This window comes from Rhinopithecus bieti, unplaced genomic scaffold (genome assembly GCF_001698545.2).
Source record: "Rhinopithecus bieti isolate Rb0 unplaced genomic scaffold, ASM169854v2 scaffold_50384, whole genome shotgun sequence".
NCBI classification, from domain to species: Eukaryota; Metazoa; Chordata; class Mammalia; order Primates; family Cercopithecidae; genus Rhinopithecus; species Rhinopithecus bieti.
This window is the reverse complement of record NW_016820218.1, coordinates 32,157-50,912: the sequence shown is the minus strand read 5'-3', so window position 1 is coordinate 50,912 and position 18,756 is coordinate 32,157. Positions and strand designations below refer to the sequence as shown.

Here is an 18,756-nt window from a genome sequence, read left to right as displayed (position 1 = left end):
CCTGCTTTTTATTGATAATAAGAATGAGATTCTGTTTTATGATATAAATAAGAAAAGCCTGGAAAATCTTTGTGCATAGTTTTCACAAAGACTTGCTTCTATAATTGGCACAAGGATCAAGCTACGTATTGAAATTGAATTTCATATTCAATTTCAGGCTGCATATTGAAATTACTTGAGGGACTGTTGGGAAAAAAAAAATTGATACCAGGTTGGGTCCTACCCTCAGAGTTCCTGAAGTCCAGCCGGGGCTGGACTCAACAAAATGGAGGGAACTGGAGATCATTTTGTTACGTGAAATAACTTTGGCACAGAAAGATAAACTTTGCATGTTCCACTTCTTTATGGGAGCTAAAAATTAAAACAATGGAGATAGACAGTAGATTGGTTACCAGAGAGTGGGAAGGGTAGTTGGGGATTGAGGGGAAGAAGGGAGGGTTAATGGGTACAAAAAGTAGTTAGAAAGAATGAATAAGACTAGAATTTGCTAGCACAACAGGGTGACTGCAGTAAAAAATAATTTAATTGTACATTGTAAAGTAACTAAAGCTATGTAATTAATTGGATTGTTTGTAACACAAAGGGTAAATGCTTGAGGTGATTAATATCCCATTTAACCTGATGAAATTATAATGCATTGCATGTTTGTATCTAAATATCTAATGAAACTCATAAATATATACACCTACTATGTACCCACAAAATTAAAATTAAAATTAAAAGTTTAAAGAATCAACCATGCCAGCTAACAGAGTAACTCCTTTATTTTTTCCTGTAATGAAAATCTAAAAAGGTAGGGAGACATTCCCAACTTTCATTTTACCAGCACCTTTATATCTTCTGGTGGAAGCTCTCTTTATTTACGTAAAAAGACCTCCCAAGCAGCAGAGCCTAAAGTCACTGGGACCCTTCTGTTGATTCCCATACATATTACCCAGATGTTTCATGATATAAATAAGAAAAGTCTAGAAAATCTTTGTGCATAGTTTTCACGAAGACTTGCTTCTATAATTGACACAAGGATTAAGCTAGGCTGCATATTGAAATTACTTGAGGGGCTGTTGGGGAAAAAAAAAAAATTGATATCAGGCTGGGTCCTGCCCTCAGGGTTCCTGAAGTCCAGCCGGAGCCACCAGTCTATCTAAAATGAGGGAAAGAGCATAAGGAAATTTGGCATCACCATGTATGGTAATGACAATGACTCCAGTTCAAGCAAGACAGGAAGGCCTTCTGCAAAAATGGTGGCTTGCTCAGATAGAAGATGTGAATGCTGTGGTCATTAACTACTCTTCCATGATTTTTTCTGACTTTCCCATTAGTGACCTGATAAGGCTGTGAATTTATCCTGTGTTATAATCTACAACTTAAAACTTCACACTTTGCATCTGATTTTGGGTTTTCGCCCCCAAACTTTCGATTATTACCATAGATACTTCTTAATCTTCAAACTGTACCTAGAACTCTGAATTTTAAAATTTGAGCTTTTTTCCTTTGTCTACAGGTGGATATATAGTTTTTCCAACACCATTTATTGAAGAGACTGTACTTTCTCCATTGTGTATTCTTGACACCTCTATCAAAACTCAATTGATCATAAATGTATGGGTTTATTTCTGGGCTCTTTGTTTTATTTCATTTGTTAATATGTCCATTTTTATGTCAGTACCTTGCTGTACTGATTACTATCACTTTGTAATCGATTTTGAAATCTGATAGTGTGATGCCTTCAGCTTTGTTCTTTTCACTGAAGATGGCTTTGGTCCTTCAGGGTTGTCTATGGCTTCATACAAATTTTAGATTATTTATTCTATTTCTGTGAATAACGTCATTGGAATTTTGATAGAGATTGCGTTGAATCTGTAGATCCCATTGATTAGTATGGACATTTTAACAATACTAATTCTCCTAATCCATGAATATGAACGATCCTTCCTTTCTTGTGTGTCATCTCCAATATCTTTCATCAATGTTTTATAGTTTTCAATATACAGATCTTTCAGCTTCTTGATTAATCTACTCCTAAGTATTTTTTATGATATTGTAAATGGGATTGTTTTCTTAATTTCTTTTTCAGATAGTTTGTTGTTGGCACATAGAAATACCACTGGTTTTTGTAAGCTGATTTTGTCTCCTGCAACTTTAATGAATTCCATTATCAATTCTAACAGTTTGGGGTGGCTTTTAGGGGTGTGTGTGTCTGTGTGTGTGTGTGTGTGTGTGTGTGTGTGTGTGTGTGTGTGTCTGTATTTGAATGCCTTTCATTCCTTTCTCTTGCCTAATTGCCTTGGCTAGGACTTCTAGTACTATGTAGAATAGGAGTGTTGAAAGTGGGTATCCTTGTCTTGTTTCTGATCTTAGAGGAAAAGCCTTCAACTTTTCAATGTTGAGCATGATGTTAGCTATGGACTTGTCATATATGATGTTTACTGGGTTGAGAAACAATCCTTATGTAGCTAATTTGTTGAGAGCTTTTATCATAAAAGAATGTTGAATTTTATCAAATGCTTTTCATGTATGAGATTATAAGGTGGTTTTTGGCCTTGATTCTGTGAATATGGTGAGCCACATTTATTGATATGCCATATCCTTTTTAGACTCCTATTTCACTCTTTATACAAGAATCAACTCAAAATGGATTAAAGACTTAAGCATAAGACCTGAAGTTGTAAAACTACCAGGAGAAAAAATTCAAGGAAAGCTCTGTGACATTGGTCTTGGAAGTGATTTATTTGATAAGACCCCAAAAGCACAGACAACAAAAGCAAAAATAGATAAATGGGATTGCATCAAATTGAAAAGCTTCTACACAACAAAGAAAACAACTAACAGGGAAAAGACCATCCATAGATTAGGACAAAATATTCGCAAACCATACATCCAATAAGGGACTAGTGTCCAACATAGATGAAGAATTCAAACTACTCAATAACATGAAAATAAATAACCCTACTAAAAAAAAGGGGGGGGCAAAGGACCTGAATAGACATTTATCAAAAGAAGATATGCAAATAGCCAACAGATATATGAAAAAAAACCCTCAATATGTGTAGCCATCAGTGAAGTGCAAATATAAAACCACAATAAGATATCACCTAACACCTGTTAGGTTGGCTACTATGAAAAATATGAAAGTTAAGTATCAACAAGGATGTGAGTAAAAGAGAAACCTTGTACACTGCCGTATTATAAATTAGCGTAGCCACTTTGCAAAACAGTATGGCATTTCCTCAGAAAACTAAAAATAGAATTACTACATAATCCAGCAATCCCACATCTGGATATGTATCCAATGGAATTGAAACCAATATCTGAAAGAGATGACTACATTCCCATGTTCATTGCAGCATTATTCACAGAAACCAAGATATGAAAATGCCCAAAATACCCATTAACAGATGAATGGATTAAAATGTGGAATATATACACAATGAAATACTATTCATCCTTTAAAAAGCAGGAAATTCTGTCATTTGCAACAATGTGGATGAACCTGGAGGACACTATACTAAGTGCAGCCATCCTCAACCTTTTTGGCACCAGGGACCAGTTTCGTAGAAGACAATTTTTCCACAGACCAGGGAGTGGGGAGGTTGTTTGGGACCATTCAAGTGCCTTACATTTATTGTGTACTTTATTTTGATTATTATTACATTATAATATATAATGAAATAATTAAACAACTCACCACAATGTGGAATCAGTGGGAGCCCTGAGCTTGTTTTCCTGCAACTAGATGGTCCCACCTGGGGACATCAGGCATTAGATTCTCATAAGGAGCACACAACCTAGATCCCTCACATGCACAGTTCACAATAGGGTTTGTGCTCCTATGAGAATCTAATGCCACTGCTGATCTGACAGGAGGCGGGGCTCAGGGAGTAATGTGAGTGATGGGGAGCAGCTGTAAATTACTGATGAAGTTTCTCTGACTTGTCTACTGCTCACCTCCTGCTGTGTGGCCTGGGGGTTGGGAACCCAGGCTAAGTGGAATAAGCCAGACACAGAGAGACAAATACATGATCTCCTCATATGTGGAATATAGAAAACTTAAACTCATAGAAGTAGAGAATAGAATCGTGGTTACCAGAGGTTGCAGGGATGGGAAGAAGGAGAGATAGATGTGGAAACAGGAGATGTTGACCAAAGGATACAAAGTTTCAGTTAGACAGGAGGAATACATTCTGGTGATCTATTCCACAGCATGATGACGATAGCTAATAATAATGCATTGTGATTTTCAAAATATTTCAAAATGAGAGAATTTTATATATTTCCACCAAAACAAATGATAAATATTGGAGGTAATGGATGTGTTAATTAGCCTGATTTTCTCCTTCTGAAATGTATACATGTAACAAAACATCCAAATGTATCCATATATATATATACAGTTGTTGTCAATTCAAAATAAAATACATATAATTTTGAGTTTATCATTTATTCCTCTTTTAAATTTAGGGCTGTTAGAAAAAGGCAGCCCTCCCCATTGCCTATACCCTTCATAATGTTCTGTCAAAGCAATCACTGGATTCATCAAAGACTTGACTTTAAAATGGCTCTTTATTGGTAGGAGACTAAGTAGCTGTTTCACCATCTCGTGACATTTTAGTGTCTCTCATCCTCTGATGTTAATCTGATAAACCAGGCCAGATGACCACTTGCCTCGTTGTCTCTTGCCTGCAACCACTCCTACTATCAATCATTGATTCAAGGAGGGTTTTTAGTGGCAGAACACGAATCCACACCAGATGATGTAAATGGAAAGGCAGGGCCAGAAGACCAGGATTAGTTATTGAAATACTGTTGGGGAAAATGCCAATCACATTAAAGTGGCAATGCCTTTGTCACTGCTGCCTGTTGTGTGGCATTCATGATACCAAGAACAGGATACTAAATTTCACCATAGCTTCCCTAGAAGAACCTATACCACACTACCAGAAAATTAGTTCTCCTTGCATACCACTTCTTTTTCATAATGTTCACCTCTATCTGCATTTGTCGTAGTATATAAGTGCATTTTCTTAGCAGAACCTACACCACATGGGACGATCCTAGCTGTAAAGACAACAAGGAAATGTAGTTTTTACCTTTTCAGCCTCTTTACTACACAGAATCTAAAGGTTGAAGAGATTTGAAGTACACATTGGTTTACCCAGTCTGTATTTTCTGCAACAGATGTTCAAAAGTAGAATACTAGGAAATAGCTAAATTACAGCAATTAAAGAAGAGAGATTAATTCCAGAGAGCACCTGGTGTTCCCTCCAGTTTATGTCTTGAATATCTAAATGTTTATATGATGCATCATTTGGCTTTAAGAAATCCAGTCTAGAGAAGCAGGAAAAGAAAAGAATGGGCTAGCAGAGAGAAGAGAGGTTAACTTTTATTTGAGTAGTATAAAAGACTTCATTAGGGAGGTAGCATTTAAACCTACAAAATTTTAAAGTTTCGTGTTCTAGACCTCTTATCAAAGGTGTCTGGCATTTAAAGGTCTGGCATAATAAACCACATTGAAATAATAAATGAAGAATAAGGAGAGGTTAAACATAAAGGACTCCCTGAATGCCCAATTGGCCTTCCTGCCCATAATTCCTCCCACCTAGGATTCCTCCATTTGATAATCATTTCTTTCATTGCTACTCTTTCTCTAATTGACCTCTGAAAATGCAAACGCTCCTGGGAAGAGTTTTAAAAATTAAGCTCTTATCAGTTATTAATGTCTTAGCTCATTCATTTAAAAACATGTACTAAGCACCTACTCCTTGCCAGGAACTCTGCTAAGTGCCAGGGATTTGGAGGGATACACCTGTGAACAAAACAAGCACGGCTTCTGCCTATATGGAGCTTACAGGTTAGCAGGAAGACGGGCCCTAAAAATAGCTGCACAGATCATTAACTTCTTACAGCTGTTCAATTCTGTGAAAGAACCATTTTCTTGGTCATAAAAAGCAGACCACGAGAGCAGACAACTTAGATATATCATTCAGGATATTTAAAATCTCAGAGGTGAAAAAAGTTTGTTTTAGAGATTTTAAAATATGTGAGCCTAGCACTTCAGATACATATTTCCTAAGATAGCTTTATGTTTGGAAGCTTCATGAACACTTTTTAAAAGATATTTTACAATAAAAAATACACATTTGTTTCTAGCATCCCTCCATAATCAGCCTGCTGATTTTCTTCTTGGAACCATTATAGTGAGCCTGAGAGGAGATGTCTCTCGAGATCCTCTAAAGTTCTTGATGTTCTTTGATGGAGTTGGGTGATCCCTGGAGCTGACACAGTGGTGGCCTGGAGTTGCTTCTCCTCTCATTTCTGCTGTCTACTATGGGTGTTACCATCCTCCCAGGAGCACAGCTCAAACTTCTGTGTGACTCGCCCACTGTTTCCCACATCTCCCACATCTTGTCAGTTGGCAAATTCAGTTGATCGAATCTCCTCAATCTCTCAAATCCATCTTTTGTTTTTGTTACCACTGGTCAGATCAGGCTCTTAAACTGAACAGTTTAAGACTTAAAATGACTTAAACTGAACAGTTGTAAATCCTTTTAAATAATTTCTAGATCCACGGGATTTCTCTACTCTCATCCCTCTTACAAAGGGAAAAGGCCAGAGTTTTTTGTTCATCCCTAAAATCTAAGCATTTGGCCCACAGCATAAAACATGTAAGGCAGTAAGTGTGTGTTCCCTGGAGCCTGGTTCTATTGTTTCTGTCTTCAGAAGCCTGTGATGGTTTGACGTTGCCTACAGACTGAAACCTCCTTAGCTGGGCCTCGCTGTACACCAGTCTTCCTTTCCACCTTATTTCTCATGCAATCTAGTGATGCGCTTTTTGGTGACTGCTTACCATTGGGCTTGTGTTGATTTTTCCTGATGCTCCCTCCTTCCAAATCTTCACTTGTCAAAGTCCTACACATATTTTCAGACCCTGCTCCATGGTTATCTTTATAAGGCCTCCTGAGAGTCTTCTCCCATCATAATTGATCCACTGTCCTTCTCTCCCAATGACTTCATACCTCCAGTATATTACAGTCAGTCTTTTATTACAGCTCCTGAGTGGACAGGGTTGATTTTAAGTGCTAATTTTTATCAATTGGTAATGGCTGCCTGGAGCACTGTATTGAGAAGGATTCTAAGGGTATACCTGGGTTCCTCAAGCAGGGTGCCAAAGCAAATTGGATGGATTACATGACTGTAGGAGAAGAGAGAGAACAAACTGCCCATGGATTCGCCAACTTTATTTAGATCCCCATTGATGTTTCTACTCAGCTGGATCAGGTGCTGGTAAAGACATCTTTCTATCCTTGTAGCCTCCAGCATAATTCATTTTCAATTTGAAGCTTAAATACTCTATTCCCTGATTTTAAAGGTTTATAATTTAAAATGACAAATATGACATTTGAGATAGAATGTGGTAATGGAAAAGAAAGATATAAAGTGCTAGTGAAATGGTCCTTGAAGACTGGGTAGGAAGACAAGGGAAACAAGAAGGGAAGGCAGCCCTGGTCAAGAGTAAAGAATGAAGATACAAGTTTTAAAGTGTAAATTCTATTCCGTTAAGTAAAAATCGTCCAGAATTTGTTGAAGAGAAGTGAAGGCTCAGTTTATAATGATAGGCTTGAGTTAGGTTGGTGCAAAAGTAATTGCATTGAAAGTAGTGGCAGAAACCACAATTGCTTTTGCACCAACCTAATGTATCATGGGAGCTATGAATGCCTTCCTAAGAAGTACAGATATACTCAAGTATGATAGATAGTTTTGAACATAATCATGATTGCACATTAGAGTGAACAAATTCACAGGGCCAAGTAGAGTCTACTCCGGAAATATGCAGATGATTGAATGTTAGAAAAATCTATCAACAAAAATTCTGTATGATCTTATTAACGTATGCTGAAAATCTATTGATAAAATTCAACTGTGCTTTTTTTAAGCCCAAATAAATTAAGAGTAGAAAAAGCCTAAGCTTCATAAATGTCATGTTAAATTGTGAAATACTAAAAGGCATGCACATTATAATCAAATCTAATTCAGAAATGTTCATGGCTTTCACCATTTTTTAACAGTCTTTGGAAGATAACATAATAAGATTTAAAAATAAGCAATTGAAATATTAGAAAATAAGAGTCAAAAAGGCATTATATACAGACAATATGATTTCTATACACAGACAACCCAAAATATGACTTGAAAAGTGACAGAATATAAAGTCACTTTACAAAATAATGTTTGTCCATTACTAGAAATAACCTTATCAAAATGGAAATGGCAAAGAATGGTTAAGAATACTGAATTGTATACTTGAAATTCGCTTCAATGTCTTCACCACAAAACAAAACAAAACAAAATAAAACAAAAGGGTAAACAAGTGAAGTGAGAGATGTTAACTAACTTGATTGTGGTAATCACTGCCCAAAACATATGTATATTGAATCATCATGTTGTATATCAGAAAATCATATAATTTTGTCAACTGTGGCTCAATAAAGCTAGAACATTTTAAAGGGAAAGGTATATGTATATGTATTGACTAGAAAAGTACCCATGATGTTTTTCTAGAAGTTGTTCATAATAGACAAAATGCAATACTCTCTTTGTTTAAAACTAGGGAAAACTGAAAGCCCAGCCACAAAAAAACAAAGCTGTATGTATGTGTATATGTTTTCATAAGACTTTCAAAAGTGTGAAAAATATTTCCCAAATTGTTGTCACTGGTGGCCACAATCAGATGGGTAAGGGAAGAGCAAGACAATCATTTTACTTTTTACTCCTTTGTTGTTCAAAGGCCTGATCCAAATGAGTGGTAATAGGAATTAAAAGAAAAAGACAATTGGGAGATGTCTTACAGAAATGGAGTGGGGGGATTTGACAACTATTTGGATGTGGGTGGGAATCAAATGAAGAAGTCAAAGATGACTCAGCGATTTATAGGCTGAGTGACTAAGGGATCATTTATAGAAACAAGGATATCATGAGAAGGTGAAGTGAATTATTTTTTATTGTTACCAGAGGAGAGACAATGAGTTCAGGTTATCAATCAAGCTGTGCTGCCTCTTGTTTTAAATAATAATTGCTCCAACAGCAAAGCTATTTGCCTTGAATGCTACTTTAATGAGCAAATGTCGGGTATGTGAATTATACACCTTAAAGATTGTTTAAATGCTGCTTTATTGTTTCATTTTATGTGAATTATGGAATTAAAAGACTGCTGTCTGTTATTTTACCTCATCCATGCGTATTCTAAGACAAAAGGACAGTTCCTTTTGAATCAGAAAAAAAAAAATTGTAAGAATTTAAATGAATCCCAAACACACAAAGAAAAGCTTTCCTATTGTATACAGAATGACAGAGACTAAAATATGACCTGAAGAATTTTACTACATGTTTCATTTGTGTTGTTTTAATATAGTTATTCCTCTTGTAATTCAATGCCTAGTAAATTATTAAGAGTATATTGTTGCTAAAAATAAATTCTATAGAGGCAGCCTCATAAATATTTTTAGATCTAGGAATGGCTTAGGCACTTTTATTCCGTAGAAAGCAGCACTAGAAATTTAGCCCCATTGAGAATATATTTCTTGCAAATATTGCCAAAATGCTAGGTGAATTTATTTCTATATAATTATATTTTACGTTGGGGCTGAAGCAGAAGTGCTTAATTCATAGGTATGAGCTTTTCTGCACAGATAAATGAGTCAACTGTCACTTGAATAAATCATTTTAATTTTAATTTCCGGTTAGGTAGAAGTCAACTGCTCTTGTTCTTGTTCTCCACTCATCATTGATTATGTTTTCACTTCAGACAGTATTTCTATGTTCATATTTCTTAGTTGAATTGTGTGGAGACTTCCATGGGAAACGTTTTTATATTCCATTTGTTATCCGTAATCTGAGTTAAAACAGGACATTTCTGTAACTGCCATGTTTTTATTTTGAGTCTAGAGAATTTCATAAATTTCAAAACCTTCAGAGAACTGGGTGATTATGAGACTGTATGAAATCAGAAGATTATTTATTTTATTGACTCTTATAATTTGGGTTAAGCTACATATGGTCCCCCTTTGGAAAAAATAGAACAGATATAATAAATTTAATATTTTTTATATTTTGTGTTTTCCAGAAAATAAACACTGCTGGAACCAGTAATGCAGAAGTCCCCTTCGCTGATCCCGGAATGTACCAGCTGGACATTACATTAAGAAGGGGTCAAAGTTTAGCTGCTCGAGATCGAGGAGGTAAGAGCGTAAGAGCAATATCACCTAGAAGCTTTTTTATGTGTTTATGACAAACTTTGTTTTCCATGTGATTGCTTGAGTTATAAAAAATTAACTAGAATATAATTTTTAGAAGCTTGAATTCAAAGACACAGTTTGACGCATTACTTGACTCCCATGACCATGGTGGAAGACGTTTTGATGCAAGTTCCAAAACTCTGACTTATTCCTAACCCAGACAGCAAAGTCCCTATCAAACTGCTGATAAATTAGACTCTACATCATGTGTAATTACTGACATAATTGGCTACATAAGTGAGGCATACATTTGAAGCCATGTCAGAACTTACCTTTTGGTAGACCTGAAATTCTTTTTGCTACATACATTTGTTCAGTTGAATCTGTTCACATTGCAGGACCCAGGACTAATCTCTCTCCAAAACTTCAGAGATTCCTAACAAGGGATCTTTTGAGGCCTGGTCAGATCTGGCAGTAGTCTCATGGTGGGTTAAACACATTTCGTAGGTCATGATGAAGGATTAAACAAGGCATAAAACAAGGCAAATGCTGTTAAGTTCCCGGATTCCAAATCCCAAGGCAATCTCCTGATGAACTAAGACAGGCCACATGAGGGATTCCTTGAACCCAGGATAGAGGCAGGACCAAGGATAGACCCCAGATAGGCTGTGTAGCATCCTTTGCGCATTTTGAATGTGAGCACTGCAGGAGGTGGATATGTTGAGGGCCCTGAGAGCCCTCAGTTCCAAAGGAGGCTGAGTTTGGGGTGACTCCTGCTGCCAGGAGGAAGGAGAGTCCCCAGGCCTTGCTAACTCATTGTCGGACAACCCTGAGAGTGCTTCTGGCACCATATGATCCTGTTTTATTCCTCCTACCCTATTTGACATCATATGTAGGGAATAGAAGGAACCAGATTGGGGCTGCAGTTTTAATTTGTCTCCTACATCTAAAGGAATAAAATAGAGAAAAATAATTTAATATAATACTGGAGTGTTTTATGACTAGGAACTGTACAAATAATAGATTCAATTGTTAAGTAAAAACTAGTAAATATCAAACATTCTTGTCTGGGTGTGTTGGCTCACACCTGTAATCCCAGCACTTTGGGAAGCCGACATGGGAGGATTACTTGAGGCCAGGAATTTGAGAACAGCCTGGACAACACAGTAAGATCTTGTCTCTACAAAACATTTTAAAAAGTTTAAAAAGACATTCTTAGTGAGGGAATATGTGATTGATGATATTAAAATTTAAAAAGATAGGAGAAGTTTTCAAAATAACCGTCTGGTTTAGTAGCTAAGGACAAGTGTTTATTGATTTGAACTGCCTGTTTCCAAAGAAGATACAATTAAATTAGATAAAGAAAATAATGCAAATAACGAAGTATTATTTTGCTATATTTACTGTATACAACTTTTTTTTTTTAGTTTTCCAAGTGCTCTCAGTTATATCATTCGATCTAAAACAGAATTGGACTTGGCAACAGAAAATCAAAATTTTAGTCCTACATAGGCCCCCAACAATTTGAAATGCATATATGTATAATAATTTGTTGTAGCATTGTTTATAATTATAAAATATTGGCAATAATCTAAATACCCATAAATAGGGGAGTGGTTGAATAAACTATGGCATATCTACATGGTGGAATACTATGGAGCTGTAAAAATAAATAATGAAAATCTCTAGAAATTGATATGAAAAAATGTACAGGATATATTGTGAAGTTCAAGTAAGCAAAGTACAAAAGAGTATCAACAATATGCAACATTCTGTGTAAGAATTTGTGTGTTGTCTTCTCATTTGTACCAAAACAAATAAAGAAATCAAAAGCTAGAAACTAATGAAATTGGTAACATACAGAATGTAGGTAAATAACAGATGGCTAGAATGGGAGATGGGAATGGGGTAAAAGGGATGAAGAGGAAATGATATTTATCTGAGTCAATTTTCTTAATTAATTTGAAGTCTTTATGACAATATTTTAGCACCCCAAAATAGATAAATAATTAAAATCAACCAGGATGTGGGAGGAACCCATAACAATAATCTCATCTCAAAGGGATAAGAAATAAAACCACTAACCTAAGTAGCTATGTAAAACAGTATTTGAATTATACATACAGGCCTACTTTGGAGCTATTGCAGGTTCGGTTCCAGACCACCACAATAAAGCAAATATCACAACAATGCAAGTCACACAAATTTTTTGATTTCCCAGTACATATAAAAGTTATATATATACCATACTGTGGTCTATTAAATGTGAATAGCATTATTCACAAAAAAAAGTATGTCTAAAAATGTATGTACCTTAATTTTAAAAATACTGTATTGCTAAAAAAAAAAAAATGCTAACAATCATCTGAGCCTTCTGTGAATGATAATCTTTTTGCTGGTGGAGGGTCTTGCCTCGATGTTGATGGCTGCTGATTGATTAGGGTGGTGGTTGCTGAAGGTTGGAGTGGCTGTGGCAATTTCATAAAATACGAAAACAATGAAGTTTGCCACATTGATTTACTCTTCCTTTCACAAAAGATTTATCTGTAGCATGAGGTGCTGTTTGATAGTACTTTACTCACAGTAGAGTGTCTTTCAGAATTGGAGTCAGTCATCTCAAACCCTGCTGTTGCTTTATCAACTAAGTCAGTGAACTATTATAAATCTTTCGCTGTCATTTCAACAGTGTTCACAGCATCTTTACCGTGAATAGATTCCTTCTCAAGAAACTACTTTCTCTGCTCGCATAAGAAACAACTCTTCATTTGTTCATATTTTATCATGAGATTGCAGCAATTCAATCATTATCATCAGGCTCCACTTCTAATTGTAGTTCTCTTGGTATTTTCACCACATCTACAGTTACTTCCTCCACTGAAGTCTTGAACCCCTCAAACCCTTAAGTCATCCATAAGGGTTAAAAGCAACTTCTTCCAAACCCGTGTTAATGTTGAAATTTTGACCTCCTCTCATAAATCATGAATTTTTTGTTATTGTTGTTTTAGAGACATGGTATTACTCTGTTGCTTAGGCTTGAGTGCAGTGGCGCAAACATGCTGTAACCTCCAACCCCTGTATTCAGGCACCCTCTCGCCTCAGCCAGCTGATTAGCTAGGAGGACTACAAGTGTATGTCGCCATGCCCGGCTATTTTTTTCTCTTTTTTTTTTTTTTTTTTTTTTGGTAGAGATGTGGGCTCAGTATGTTGCCCAGGCTGGTCTTGAACTTCTGGATTCAAGTGATCTTCCCCCTTTGGACTCCCAAGTTGCTGAGGATACAAGCATGAGACACTGCGCCCAGCTAAGAAATATTCTTTATGGCATCTAGAATGGTGAATCCTTTCCAGAAGGTTTGCAATTTGCTTGTCCAGATTCATCAGAGGACCAACTATATATGGCAGCTATAGCCTTACAGAATGTATTCTTAAATAATAAGCCTTGAAAGTAGACATTACTGCTTGATCGATGGGCTGCAGAATGGATGTTGTGTTAACAGGCCTGAAAACAACACTTGTGTCCCTGTATATCTTCATCAGAACTCTCCGGTGACTAGATGCATTGCCAATAAGCAGTAATATTTTAAAAGGATTCTTTTTTTTTCTGAGCCGTAGGTCACAACACTGGGCCTACTAAATATTTAGTAAACCATGTTATAAATAGATATGCTGTCATCCAGGCTTTTTGGCTTCATTTATAGTGTACAGGCAGAGTAGATTTAGCACAGTTCTTAAGGGCCCTGGGATTTTCAAAATGGTATATGAACATTGGCTTCAACTTAAAGTCACCAGCTGCATTAGCCCTTAACATGAGAGTCAGCCTGTTCTTTGAAGCTTTGAAGCCAGGCATTGACTTCTCTTTAGCTATGAAAGTTCTTAATGTCATTTTCTTCCAATAGAAGGCAGTTTCATTGAAAATCTGTTGTTTAGTGTAGCAACCTTCATCAATTATCTTGCTATATTTTCTGAATAACTTATGGCAGCTCCTTGCACTTTCATGTCATAGAGATGGCTTCTTTCCTTAAACCTCAGGAACCAATCTCTGCTAGCTTCCAGCTGTTCTTCTGCAGCTCCCTCATGTCTTTTCATAGAATTGAAGCGAGTTAGGGACTTTGTTCTGGATTAGGCTTTGGTTTAAGGGAATGTTGTGGCTAGTTTGATCTTCTATCCAGACCACTCACTTTCTCTGTATCAGCAACGAGGCTGGGTGTCTTTCTTATTCACGTGTTTACTGGAGTAGTGTTTTAAATGCCCTTCTAGATCTTTTCCTTTGCATTCACAACTTGGCTACCTGTTTGGAGCAAGAGGCCTAGTTTTCAGTCTGTCTCTCCTTCTGACATGCCATTCTCACTGAAGTTTAATCATTTCTAGCTTTTGATTTAAAGTGAAAGACGTGACTCTTCCTTTCACTTGTATACTTAGAGTCCATTGTAGGGTTATTGATGGGACTAATTTCGGTAATGTTGTGTCTCAGTTAATAGGGAGGCCTGAGGAGGAGGAGAGAGATGGACTAACAGCTGGTCAGTGGAGCAGTCAGAACACACACAACATTCACTGATTAATTTCTCAATCTTCTATGAGTGCAGTTCATGGGGCCTCCCTCAAAACAATTACAATAGTAATGTCAAAGATCACTGATCACAGATCATCATACAGATATAATAATAATAAAAAAGTTTGAAATGTTGCAGAAATTACCAAAAGGTGACAGAGACATGAAGTGAGCATACGTAGTCTGAAAACCGATGCTGATAGACTTGCTCGAGGCAGTGTTGCCATAAACCTTCGATTTGAAAACAAAAACAAGAAACAAAAACTCTTGGAAGCACAACCAAACAAAGTGCGATGAAATGAGGTATGCCTATACTATAAAACTCCAGATAAAAAGAACTATACATAAATGTATGTACTCCAGACCATGATTATTGATTCTGAAACTACTTAATGTATATAGCAGGAACAAGCAAATTAGTAAATATATTATAGACAATGACAGTCATGATTCTCATTGTTGGAGATAGTTACCAAAATAGAAAGTAGGCAGTCTAGAATGAACCCTGTGGTGCTAGACAGGTGTCAGTATGATCTAATGATTTTTGTTAATATTTATACAGATATATAGAAATAAAAATGTATGGAGATATGTGTGTGTGTGTGTGTGTGTGTATTTCCTAATCTGTCTGCTGAGAGGGCCTAGAAGCAATGACAAAGGTATAATGACAAAGTAGCAGTGAATACATTTGGACAGGTCTTGGTTTTTCAATACAATTTCCCCAATAAAAGTAATCAAGGGGCCAGGCGTGGTGGCTCACGCTTATAATCCCAGCACTTTGGGAGGCCGAGGCAGGTGGATCACAAGGTCAGGAGATCGAGACCATCCTGGCTAACACAGTGAAACCCTGTCTCTACTAAAAATACAAAAAATTAGCCAGGCATGGTGGCAGGCACCTGTAGTTCCAGCTACTTGGGAGGGTGAGGCAGGAGAAAGGCATGAACCCGGGAGGCAGAGCTTGCAGTGAGCTGAGATTGCGCCGCTGCACTGTAGCCTGGGCGACAGAGCAAGACTCCATCTCAAAAAAATAAAAAAAATAAAAAATAGTAATCAAGGCTCCTGGAGAAATAGTTGATTTCAGACAGACCTGGGGCAGGGAAAGTATAATATGAGCCTGGATCATTTTGCAGTGCTAGAAAGTAAGGGAGTGCTCAGAAATTGATGACAAAATGTCAAAGTCACATAGGAGCCAACGTAAAGGAACATCTAATGACCAAAGCTGGGACAATTTCAGCAAAAAATTAATAATGGTTGTATTAGTCCGTTCTCACACTGTTATAAACAACTACCTGAGACTGGGTAACTTAGGAAGAAAAGAGGTTTAATTAACTTATAGTTCCACAGGCTTAACAGGAAGCATGACTGGAAGGCCTCAGGAAACTTACAACCATGGCAGAAAGTGAAGGGGAATCAAGCACTTTTACATGTCCTGGCCGGAAGGAAAGAGAGTGAGGGGAAAAGTGCCAGACACTTTTAAACCATCAGATCTGGTGAGAATTCACTTGCTATCATGAGAACAGCATGGAGGAAAGTGCCCCCATGATCCAGTCACCTCCCACCAGGTCCCTCCCCCAACATTAGGATTACAATTCAACATGAAATTTGGGTGGGGACACAGAGCCAAAGCATATCAATGGTAATAATGGAGTAAAACCCATAGAATAAAATAAATATCTTTGTGCTGATAAGTAGTTGAATAAATAAGTGGAGGAGAAGGTATAAGCATTTCTTATGGTAGAATTCCAATAAACAAATGTAGAAGGGAAAATTAAAATAGAAAGTCACCTTTGAACAAACACCCCAGTAACAATAGTAGGCAAAACCATCATCAATAGATGCTAAAATTATATGTGTACAGTTATGATGTGAAACAGAATTTTGCAGCATTTCAAAGTATTTCTCCACAAGCTATGTAAGAATTACCAAGGGAAAATGTAACTTCACAATGGGGAAACATGGAAGACACCGACTTAACCAGGTGGTCAAAGTCAGAACTGAGAAGACATGCAGACATCATGAACCCCCTGACAGGGTACAGTGAAAACAGCACGTCATTTCTGTGGCATTCTTGTCCAAGTGCAGAGCCTCAATGTAATCATGAGACAACATCAGGCAAACTCTGGCAACGTATGACATCTGTTATCTGAGCTGAGTAGCCCCTACCTTTTGGACAGTGTGTGTTTAATCTTGTTTCACCATTCCCTGTGCCTCCACAATTTTGAGTCTGGGTCTCACTGGGTATGTGCCATTGATTTTCTTATAGTAGCAAATTATTCTCTGCAGACTTCTCTGCCAAAAATTACAAAACAGCTTTCAGTGGAATGAGAGAGCCATGTACTTAAAAAAAAATGGGAGAGAAAATATTACTTTGTGGAAATGAAGAACATCCTGAAGTGCTTAAAATGCCAACTCCAATCCAGCTTCATTAGTTTACTTACCTGCCTGGCATTAGTGAAATTTTATTGGATAAAGATAAAATAAGAAGAGAAATTTAAATGGATAAAACAACCTGAGTTAAGGATTGATTAAATATTTATCCTTGAACCATCTCTGAATAACAGATGTGTTAAACATTTGATTGGATAGATAGGTCACTTGAGATTTGCAAATTTATAGACATATAATTGGTAGGATAATTAGATGGAGATGGATAGCTTGAAATGAGAAGACAAGCTAGGAAGCACTGCAGTCATGTGGAATATAATGTTGAGGGCTTGAACCGGAAGTATGGGTGTGGAAATAGAGAAGGAAAGTAATATATGATAGATGGTTCAGAGGAATGTCTGATAGGACTTGGGATCAATTGGATGAAGGGACTAAAAAAAAAATTAACTATTAAGGTTTAAAGCCTGATGATGCCTGGAAACCGTGTGGTGGTTGGAAAAAGATAAATGTAGAGAAAACACTTATATAACTATTATAATTAATGAAAATTGAACTCATCACTGTATGACAAGGATGCCCTCACCTGCTACCCAGCAAAATCAAAATGGTTATGCCCCCTATGTCTCATATCACCCTTGCACAGAACAGTGGAAGGGAAAAACTAATTTCTACCCCTGCCACCATCACTAAAATGTGGTTTGGACTTCTTCAGAATCTCCTTTCTACATAACAGGCACTGAAGTGGACTCAGCAGGCAGAACTGCCCAACATTCTTCCATTTCTACACCTATTTTCCAGAAACAACAACCAGCTTCTTGAAATGCTGCTGCCTTTTCCTGAGTTTTATTGTCTTTTCTTTAAGCAGCATGATGAATTAGAAAATACATGATCTTGGGTAGTCTGACAACGTAAGTTCAAAGTCAGGTTTCACATTTTGCTAGCTATGTGACTTTGAGTGAGATATGCAGTTTCCCTGCTGCAATTCTAAAGTTCCAGATTTAGCAAATAAAACTACATGATGCCTAGTTAAATTTAAATTTCAGATAAATAATGTATTATATTTTATATATCTCTGTTATATCTATTCATATATATGAATATGTATCATATAATATCTGGGGCATACATATAGTAAATTTTTTATCATTTATTTGAAATTTAATTTAGTGTCATTTTATCTGGTAGCCCTATAAAATTGTGATGTACAGTTATTATTTTAAAAATCATTTATATTTTCATAGGTTGGGTTTTTAGGAACTATACCTTTTGGCAGAGACATCTACATTATAATCTATCAAATTTTGAATGTAATGTTTTGACATGGCTATCTGTATTCTTAAAAAATATAAGAGCAATCTGTAAATATATCTGGTAATAGCCATTTTCTGTCATTTGAAATTTGGGTCTTGAAATTTGGGTCATGGAGGATATAGTAGTTTCCTTGAGCTGCCTTAGCAAATTATTCCAAACTTGGAGGCTTAAAACAACAAAAAATTTATTATCTCAAACCAGGACTCCAAAAATCAAGATGTGGTAAGGCAGCATTCCCTCCCAGTGCTTCTCTCTCTCTCTCTCTCTCTCTCTCTCTCTCTCTCT

At 36.6% G+C, this 18,756-nt stretch overlaps 1 protein-coding gene across 1 annotated transcript in view; it reads left to right on the top strand.

The window, feature by feature from the left end:
* The window catches only part of LOC108520324 (translation initiation factor IF-2-like), a gene marked incomplete at its 3' end in the record, with an annotated part of 276,227 nt that extends 265,995 nt beyond the window's left edge, over positions 1–10,232 (top strand). The window contains exon 3 of the mRNA XM_017859657.1: positions 10,118–10,232. Within this exon, the coding sequence (XP_017715146.1) occupies positions 10,118–10,232 (115 nt within the window). The remainder of the gene's footprint in view (positions 1–10,117) is intronic.
* Positions 10,233–18,756: the final 8,524 nt, after the last annotated feature.